Below are 10,280 nucleotides of genomic sequence, written 5' to 3'. Positions count from 1 at the left end.
TTTTGTTCCTCAAGAGCTGATCCATCCCTGTTACTTCTTCCTCATTTGGACATTGACCATTGGAGTCTGAGTCTGTCCAGGGAGTGCAATTAAATCCTCCAGACTCCAATCCTCTGGGATACTGGGCTCATTTCCACGGTAACTGATTGTGATATAGAAAAGGTTTTCTAACTTCAGGTGGATTAAGTATGCAGCAGAAGTTGAGCGAACGTGGTTGTAATGGGGAGTGGGGTGCAGTATTACAGAAAATGTAAGTTACATTGGTGAACTATCTTTCTGACAGGAGTGCTTCCCCAGAGTCTTCGAAGGGGCAAATGTAGCTGTTAACTGAAATTCGCATGTGCTGTTTCCAGCCATGTTTGAAACCCCACTTCTTCCCCGGAGGCTGTGAATCCTGGGACCGCAGGTGCCTGATCTGCTGTTGCTTTGCTCCAGTGGACCACCTGCAACATGGCTCTGCTCCACAGGTGGTTTGTCACCTGCCGTAGGCTTGTGGTGCTGCTTCTTCATCTCGTTGGATTTGGGAAACTTTGTGGTACTTTGTGCTGTCTTCATTAATACTCAAAACGTCGCAAGACTTTTCTAGGTGTTTTTGAACTGACCGGCAAAGTGCTTCCTTCCCCTTGGCTCCCTGTCAGGATGACCTTCAAGCTTTGCTGCTTTGACATTTTGTATTTATCCAAGAAAATAATAATTTGTACCCTGACCAGTTTTGTCAAAACTTTGGTAAGAGAGATTGCGACCTATGTGACTCCGTTTACATCTGTGTTTAAAGGACATGTAAACATGAGGTGGGAGCTGGATTGTAAACCTAATGTGACTAGGAAGAATGTTGAAAATAAGATTCTTGGACATATGCAGCGGAGTTCTGGAAAAACAAACACTTCATCTGATGCAAACAAAATAGTTTTCAGTATGGGAGCCTGGCTGCTGTGTTGTGCAAGTTAGACAACCTAATAGACTAAAAGTTAGAATGGGTATATTTACCCACAGGATCAGATAGTTTATTGCCAAAAAGTGGGACAGATATTTGGGATGTCTTTTAAAGTTGTATTGTGATAGGTGTATGTGGGCATCCCAAAGCAAGCGATGCAGGCTAATTTGGGAGAACAATAACCCATAATAGCATGAAGTGTAATAACGATGTGAACAGTGGGATTATGTCCAGAAATCTAGGATAAAGCTCAGTGATACTGCTTGATTTCTGCCCCGTTGTTCCAAAACAAGGGAACATACTATTCTTGCCTCTGTATTTTGTATTGCAAAGATGGGGACATTAGAAGTCTCGCTATTGCTACTGAGCATAGAATTAAGTTTTGTCTTGCTGTTATGGCATGGAGTTGGTTACAAATGCAAATGTGTCCAGCCCATTGCTTTACCTCTTCCCACTCCTGGTAGCCTCAATGTGTTGTTTCTGAGGAATCATAAGGCAAGGTGTGTCAGGCTGTGAGTTTGAATTAAGTGTGATCTAGCTCCTCTCGTATGATTTTTGCAGTGAGAGACAGACAGTGGCGAGAGGGGCCCGGAACAACCCATTCCCATTCGATTGGGCATTGGGGGCTGGCTGCGATGCCCCAGAGCATCTCAAATGGGAGCAAACACCCCTCGTCGCACAGCAGGCTCCTGCCCCAAGGTCCCAACAGGTCTCTGCGCAGCTGTGGGCAGGAGCGGAAGCAAGAACCTGAGCTCAGAGTGAGATGAAGAGCGTTTTGTAGGTCAGGCTTTCTTTTATCTTCTCACTAGTGATATAAAATGGTCTACATAAACATATTTATTATTAATACTAAGTTATTTTACTCTGCATGAGGGAAACAAATCTATCTGCAGGATTTTTACAGCCATGCCGACCTTGGTCTGTCAAAAGTCCCATTCCTTTATTTCTGTCCCCTTCCAGCTGCGATGTTTTCAAGCCACTGCACTTCCTATTAGCGTGAATGAAGTCAGACTGGTCTCTGCTGTCTGCAACTTCTCATGCTTTCCTAAACTCCTCTTTACGCTGAGTAAAGCTATTTCAAACAGTGTCCTTCATTGGCTCAGATACTATGGCTGGCCGAGTGGGACTGGGTTAGATGCTGGTCTCTGGGAGGTGGTTTTACTTGTGGTCACAAAGTTGATACTTAACAGAGAATGGTCAGGATTGTGTTGGTGTACTCTGAAGTGTAATCTAAACTGGATTTCCTGGGTTTGTAATGCTTACTTTTGGATTAACAATTGCCTGGCAGTGTTTATAACTCTAAACTGCTGATACTTGCTCTCAAATATAATCCCAGTTTAATGCCTTTTTTGTCTTGGAATAGAGAGAAGGATTAATAGGAATCTGTAGCATACAGCAGACATGAGGTTTGACATCCTTTGGTGTCTGCAAATGGCACTGATTCAGCTTTTCTTCCTGGGAAACGTTTCTGATTCCTCATAGATTTTTGGTTGTATCAGTATCCCATAGCAATTTTTTTATCACATTAGACGATGTGGTAAATGTCATTCTTATGGAATGCCAGCGTATAAAAATCAGAATAAGAAGAATAAATGAGACAAAATTCTCACACTTTTTGTCTGTGCGAGTGTTCTCAGAGAACTTCTCCCTAGCATCTAGAGTGCTACAAATTCATCTTTAGCTCATGGCATGGTCTTTCTGCAGAGAAAACAAAGGACGATTTTAACCCTCTCTAGTGGCAATAGAAATGCTAAAAACACTTTGAGAGGAGTGTATACATATGGAAATTTATATAAAAGCCTATACATTTCTCTTGAGACTTGCTTTTCTGAGGTTTTTCTCATTATCACTGCCCACAGATGTGGCATTGTTCATGGTAGGTATTTTGTTCCATTCAGCTTCCACTGAAGCTATGCTTTCAGTGCTAGTTTAAACCCTTTCGCTTTCACTACCCAAATGCAAAAACTATCCAAATGCAAAAGTGCAAGTGGAAAAAGTGCTCCATAATGGCTCTCTAGCCCCTATTGTCATTCTTCCAGAATAAACTAACAATTTTTAGCTAAGAACTGTATGTGTTAGGAATGAGTCCTTAGTTCTTAGAGGTGAATAATTCCCAAACAAATCATCAATTTTGCTTTCTTTTTTCCTCGGAGCAATGATTACCTATATTCTGGAAAGCCTGTGATGGCTTTAGATTGCAGATTTTCAATTTTTTTTTCTCCTTCTATTTGTTAGCACTCTTATGTCTTTAATATTCTTTTGGTGCAAACAGAAATCTCTGTAGTCTCATTAGATACCAGTGTCATGATCTGGATAATAAAGCCCTACAAATGAAAAAACTGTTACAGCTACCCACCTGAGCAAAGAAGGGATCAGAGCACACCAGATTTGACCTGGAAAGTGAATGTTTAGGGGCCTAGAAGCAATAAGATCCAGCAGAGAACTTTTGAGTAGAAAATGTTGCCTTTGCAAAATTATCATTTCTCCCAGAAATCTAGAATGAAAGTTGTTACCCTGCCCTGATAATTAGAGCACTCTTAGAGTTGGCAGAGGCACTGCTAGCCATGTGTGGAGGCAGAGAGCTCAGGTGGTGGTTGCCTGTACCCTGGGTGTGGGCAGGTAGTAGCTTTTCCACCCCTCAGCCTGTTTGTTTCTGGAAAAATCAATAGCCGGAAACACTGGAGAAGCATAGAAGAGAGGCTTGGGAGGAGAGGAAATGCCTCAAGCACTTTTAACTTGTCGTTCATACAGTTTTATCTATGCTTCATTTGGTCAACATCCTTGCCTCTTCTAAGCAGTATGTTATTGCTGAGGTAGGTAACCAAGAAGTCAAAAATTTCTAAATTTAATATTCCTCTTGCTGCTGTCTACCAGCACTCTAAATGAAATTACAGTGCAAGTTACTTTATGATCTGTGGGACCAAGGACAGCAGGGTACCAAACAAGTAAGAACAGGCATACTTAAAAAAGGAAAAAAAGTTGAGCAACAGAGGAAGCGTAAAACTACTGGTGAGCTTCTAGTCTCAATTATAGCAATGTAAGCCCAAAGTCATGTCAGTAAAGCTAATGGAGCTGCCTCAGGCTATAGAAAAGCAATTGAGATCAGTTTTCTCGCATACTTTGGCATTTTCTGCCTCCTGAGATACTGACAAAATCCCTGATCCCTACGTTCAGGCATTATCAGTTAAAGTGGAGACCCTCTTGGCATGGCCCACTGCTTTGAGATGTAAAATAAATCTTCTGCATCAGCACTATTTTCTTCTATTATTTGTTAACTCGGCTTCTAAAAGGAACCCGAAGTCTCAGTGGTAAAACCTTTGTGTCTATTGAAGTGCAGTTAGTTGAGAGAGAAGTTATGAGCAAGAAGATGATGAGGATTCAGTATCTGCTGTCAGGGAAGCTAGTCAGATATTCTGAATTTGCTGAAGGAATCGATGGAAATGGCAATTGATATGGAGAGGGAACTCTTACTGGAATATCATGGTGGGTTTTATTTTCATGTTCTTGAACATAACTAGGACGTAGTTAGTGTAAATGCACAGCCCTTGCATCCTCAGAAGCAGTTTGTCACCTGAACACCAAAAGGACTCAGTAAACAGCAGCACACACTTACATCTATGTTGGGTCAGCGTTTCCCCCCTTAGCAACTGGACTCTTTTGGTACAATGTCATACATAGATGTAGCAACTTCAGAAAATTTCACTTTTGCAGACTGCAGTCTCCACATGCAAAGTCGCCACCTCCAGGAAGAAATCAATATATGGTTTGTGCATATCCTTCTCAAAACTGTACAGGGAAAAGACAGTTCAAAGACTGGGATTATTGTCCCTGCCTAGAAGAGGTATTGCAAGGGTCTAGCTCAACATGAATATGAAAACTAATTGCTTCGGTTGTCATCATCCCCATGGCTCAGGGAAGTGGCAGCTGACCACTGGAGTAGAGGTAGAGACAGCGATGGGGGTCCCCCAGAGCAGTGAGCTCAGGCTGGATGCATGTTGTCATTCAGTTTATCTAGATGCCTGTGAGCACTGGTAAGTGACTGACTGGCATGTTAGGCTTCTGCTGGTGGTTTATTTTTTTTATTGCCTTGTTTGTTTGGGAGGTGGTAGCACTCAGCTTGCTCCGAGGTCTGAAAGATTGCTTTCCCCCTGAGATCCTATGTTGCTGGCTGCTGCTTTAGGGATCAGGGTGGCTTTTATCTTATCCCCCAGTAAGGTGAGGATTGTTCCTTCAGATTCTTGTGTTTACCACTACCTTGGACTCCAGCTTTTTATTTCATGCTTTTGTTTGGTTTGGCTCTGTTCATGAAACTAGGTTTGTAACCAAGCAGGAAAGAACAGATATGTGAAAATCCTGTGAGTAGGAGAGGAGCTGGTGAGTAAGCCTGGAACTGGGATAGTCAGTTAATCTGACCTACCCAAGGGCTTGAGCTAGTGGCAATATTAGTCAGAAGTGCAATGCAGTAGGCAGTGTCGCTGAAACAAATTTTGCGCCTTGCAGAGCAAGTCAGCCAGTGGAGGAATGGAACGGAGATCTTGCTATACCCATGCTAACCTAAAGGTGCCTTTGCATTTAGAGTTACAATAATATATTTTTTTTAAAATGGCATGTGCAAATCTAAACCTGACAGGTGTGCACGTATGTGAGCACAAGCATACATGATCAGGGCAGGGGAAGCAACAGAAGTCTGAAGCTTTTTACCATAAACTCCAAGTCTCTGTTTCTCAGCAGCCTAAGTCTGTAGTGACTGAAGTCCTGAGGAAGGTTTGCAGGTGCAGTGTAGACAGGGAGGATGAAAGATGCTACCGCATATAAGTGAATTATTATTTTTTCTTTCTTTCAAAGTAAAGAGGAATCACATCCAAAGAGATATGCATCACCATTTATAGGAATAATTCAATTTATTTTTACCTGTAAACGTTAACACAAAACATTATGGAAGGAAATAAAGTTAGGAGCAGTCTCCTGGGAATGGACTTAGTTCTGGTTTTTATGAAATATTTTCAGATCTGAATATTTAAAGTAGATTACTTAGATAAGTAGTTCAGGACCCTGTACTTTCCATGAAAGCCTCTCCACACATCATCCCAAGTAACTAACATGTAGCACGTGGATCAAGGTTTTGGCATGGCTGTTTTTTCAATGTTTTGTAATGGATCTTCCAAGGACTCCTTTAAAACAAAATAGTAACACACCCCATCAAGACAGCAGTTCAGGTTTGCCCAGCAAAGGGTGACCTGAATGATGTTTCGTAGCACTTGTTGAAAACTGGTGTGAATGAAGTTATTCTTCACCAAAAAATACATGAAGTATGCCACGTGGTAAGGTGTGAAACAGACCAAAAAAGCGATGAGGTTTGTCACCACTATCTTCTCTGCTCTAGTGCTGTGTGTTTGGGGGTTGTCTCGTTTTCTGCGCTTTCTCAAGCACCTGATGGTCTGAGCAGTGCAGAAGGTCATGGCTGCCATGCTGCCAAAGAAGGTGGTCTCCAAGGCGCTGAACAGGCCTGCGTTTTCCCACGTGCTCTTGGAGAAGTTATGGAAGCAGGATGAGATGTTGTGGCCCTCTCCGTGCAGTTGGAAAGTAGAGACTGTCCCAGCTGAGGTGCCCAGGCAGATGACAGCACAGACCACAGCGGCTTTCTTAGTGGATCGCAGGATGGGAGCCGTGAAAGGGTGCTGGATAGCAATGTACCGGTCTACACAGATGCAGAGGGAGATGAGGATGCTGCCGTACATATTTACAAAGTAAAGACTCTCCAAGGTGGAGCAAAACACAGACCCCAAGTTCCATTTGTCCTGAAGGTGGTAGGAAATAATTTTAAAAGGAAGAGTAAACAGCAGCAAAGTATCCAGGAAAATAAGGGCTATCATGTAGACTGTAGACTCTGACAGCTTTTTAACCTTAAAAAACAGGAATGACAGAGCCATTGCATTGAACAGCAATCCCAGGGTAAACGTGGGGGTGTACATGATGAGCTGGAACAGTTCCACAGTAGCGCTGATATTGCTCTTGAAACGGGTGTCATTCATATCTCCAGGTGTGCTGGAAGAGAAGAAAGTCGCCTTCACCACATGGAAGGATGAAGATCACATTTAAGACGTGGCACAAAGGCCAATGAGGTCCCTGTGTGTCCACAGACCTGGAGATGCTCTTTCCTCTCAGGCTGCTGTGTGCTGAATTGCAGCTACCAGTAATGCGGAGCTGCTCAGTGGCAAGGGATCTTGGGGCAAGGTTATGCCTCAAGGAGGACCAAGGCTTTCTGGGGTCCAAGCCTCACTTACACTGTTACCTGTTACCCAAACTGTGCTGCCCTATAATTTAGGCTAGGCAGAGTATAGATGTGACTGCACCATTCCCTTGGAGTGATGCGGTCTCTTTGCCGAGCCAGGGTAGCAGCCCCTGATTTTAGGGATACTTGGATTGTGGGGATGGAGGCAATTAGTTAGATCAGGTTTCCTGAATCAAGCTGTTGTAAGAGACTTTGGGGGTCTAAGAGCACGAGGGTCCCCCATGTTTATTAATGTGAAGATCCCAAACAGTTGTTGCCATCCTGCACCCTCTCCCACTACCACTGGGCAAAGAGGGGCTGTGACTACATCTGACCTTTCCGATAAGCTTGCTAAAAGCAGCAGGCAGGAAGTTTCAAACAGGCTGTTTCTAGAAGAGGTTATATCTTTAGAAGAAGAATGAGATTTAAGAACACACGCTTTTGTCTAAACCAGCCAGACTTACCACAGTGGATAAATTTGTGTCTGCAGAGACAGAGGTTGCAGAAAATATGCAGCTGGTTTCTCCTTCACAAAGAGGGAACTAAAAATGTCAAGGCAGGCACCCTCTGAGCAAGGGTCATGAAGCAGACCTTTAGAGGAAGGGTGCTGGTTTGATCCTGCCCTCAGACTATCCTGATAAGGACTGGGAAGGCTGTTACTGGTTTCTGCAATGCTGGTCTCAGCCGGAATCGCTTACAAATGCAAATGTGCAGGAATACCCGGTCCTTTCTTCCAGCCAGTTCCATCACAGCAAATGTAACCTGTAAATAAAACCTTTCAGAGATCTTTCTGTCAGCGCCCAGAAATTACTTTTGTCTACTGTTCTCTGATTGTTATTACTTCTACCTAGTGCGTTTCCTACGCGAGTTACTGACCTTGATGCTGTTTCATTTCAGATTTGTCAACCAGTTGTCAACTGTGCGGTAAAAGTTCCTGTTCTGCAGATGAAGTCACTCCCCAAGTATTTCAGAGGTAAGCTCTCCCAAACTGTGGGTTGAGAGAGGTTAGGATTAGCAAAAAGGACATTTGATTCTTACTTAAAAACTAGCATTTATTTTTAGGAAGCCAGGGCAGTTTGGCTGTTTGCTCCTTAAGGACACACTGATGACAGATAAATGACCCTGTAAGTTACTATTTTACATTACAGAAGCAAGAAAACCAGCTCCAGAATCCCAGCCTGATGAGGAGGATGGGGGTGCTGGCAGGGCTGTGGGGGCAGGAGAGCATACCTCTGGCAGGGTCAGGTGCAGGCATCAAGCTGCAGCTTCTGTCCTGCTGTAGCAGGTACAGGTTTTATTTGGTTCCCCACGGTAGGCAGTGCTGCTGGCTCTGTAAAGCGCTTAGCAGCCTCCTTCCTTGCAGAGCACTGCTGCTGTAAGGTATGGGGGGACATGGCTCAGTGGGGCAGCAACTCTGTCAGCAGCACCTGCTCTGCTGCTGTCTGCAAGGGACTGAGGAAAGTTAGAGGAGAAATAATGAAATTCCCTCACCCAAATCAAAAAGAACAGGAGTTTGTGAACTGCTTGGGGATCTGAGTGGCTGGAGGGGAGAAGCACTCCTTGTTATGCTGCAGGTTGTTCGCTGCCTGGGAGTTTAACCCTCCCACAGCCATGGGGCTGGGGAGTTTGCTGGGAGCTGGGCTGTGTCCCTGAACCTCCAAATTCAGGGGGCCTGTGGCAGATGAGGGGTTACACTGATGACCTGGGCAGAGATACTGCCTGGTACAAAAGGGTGGCCTAGGCTTGGCAACCCAATATGCTGCTGTCCTGCTGCGACCCCTTCATCGAGTGAAGCACTGTAAGTCTAACACTGAGAGGGAACCTGTTGCTGAGAGCCAAGGGGATGAAAAATCAATTAAGGAATTACTGAAAAGTAATAAATATTGACTAAGTTCTTTACTTCATTGCCTCTGTGGATTTCATTAGTCTTTTTTTTTTCTTTAGGTTTTTTTTTGTTGTTTGATAGTGTCTCTAGGAAATTCTAGGTCTAGAGAAATAGAATTTCAGCTTCTTATCAAGATTTTTACCTGATAAAAATCTAGTTATGATAAAAAGGCATTTGAGACTATAGTCTGTTGTGTAGATTTATAAACAAAACCAGAAAAAAAATATTTAAAGCATAAATGCAAAGAGTAGTTCTGTTCATTCTTAAAAAAAAAGTAGATATGCTACAAGCAAAACAAGTTTTGTAAAATATACTTAGTTTTCAGATCTTGTATGAAGAAGAAAGCTTTTAAGGCAAGGTTTCACTACAATGAAATATTCTCTCTTGACATCTTACCTTTGGGCTGTCTGTAGCTCTGGTTGCTGACTTTTTCTCCTTCTCGGCTTGTAGAATTCTTGAGTCTTGTGGTTTCTTTTAAGGCGGTAGAGTGAGCTACAGGCAAAGTAACTGCTGGTGAGGATGTCAGAAAGCATGAAGTGCTGCTGCTTTTCATTTCATCACAGATTTCCATTACAGTGGTCTCCGCACGCTGTGTCTACGTACACACACTGTGTACGTAGTATGTCACACAGAGCTCATTTAGGGATGTAAATAGATGGCTTTGTGGGACTAGCGTCTCCGTGAGTCACCCATTCAAAATAGTCTCCGGTAACAGAAAAGGAAATTCTGGTCTTACAGACCTTTCTTTGATTTTTTTTTTCTACAGGACGTGACTACTGATTGTATAGAACATCCATGGGTAGAGTGTTAGCTGTCAAAATGTGCTTTAAGCTAAATCCTTAGCTATCACTGTCATTGTTTCCCTTACTTTTCATAATACCAAAAAGGAAAAAGAGATCATTAGTTTACAGTGGTGATCTCATATGTTTACTTCAAGCTGGTATTTAAAAAAAAAAAGACAACGGTTGCTCTCAAATCCATTTATACTCCTAGATAGCAGAGAATGTACCCGTGGAGAGTGTCAGGTGCTGATTTTGTTCAGGCAGGAAGGGGAGGATGAGGAAGCGGCAATGCCAGCATTGCATGTCATAGCCTAGCTACCACCAGTGGTAGGTCTGCTTTTTTTTCTGGCAAACATCCTTGTGAGTTTTTTAGGGAGGGTTCTGAGGGGAAATGGCAAGGAAGGCATG

At 43.2% G+C, this 10,280-nt stretch overlaps 1 protein-coding gene across 1 annotated transcript; it reads right to left on the bottom strand.

The window, feature by feature from the left end:
• Nucleotides 1-6,048: 6,048 nt before the first annotated feature.
• LOC104157734 (G-protein coupled receptor 55-like) lies at nt 6,049-6,966 on the bottom strand. The gene has a single exon (XM_009695182.1). The coding sequence runs from the start codon at nt 6,964-6,966 to the stop codon at nt 6,049-6,051; it is 918 nt and encodes a 305-aa protein (XP_009693484.1).
• Between the last annotated feature and the right edge of the window lie 3,314 nt (nt 6,967-10,280).

This window comes from Cariama cristata, unplaced genomic scaffold, assembly GCF_000690535.1.
Source record: "Cariama cristata isolate BGI_N322 unplaced genomic scaffold, ASM69053v1 scaffold15342, whole genome shotgun sequence".
NCBI lineage: Eukaryota > Metazoa > Chordata > Aves > Cariamiformes > Cariamidae > Cariama > Cariama cristata.
This window is presented reverse-complemented; position numbering and strand designations above follow the sequence as displayed.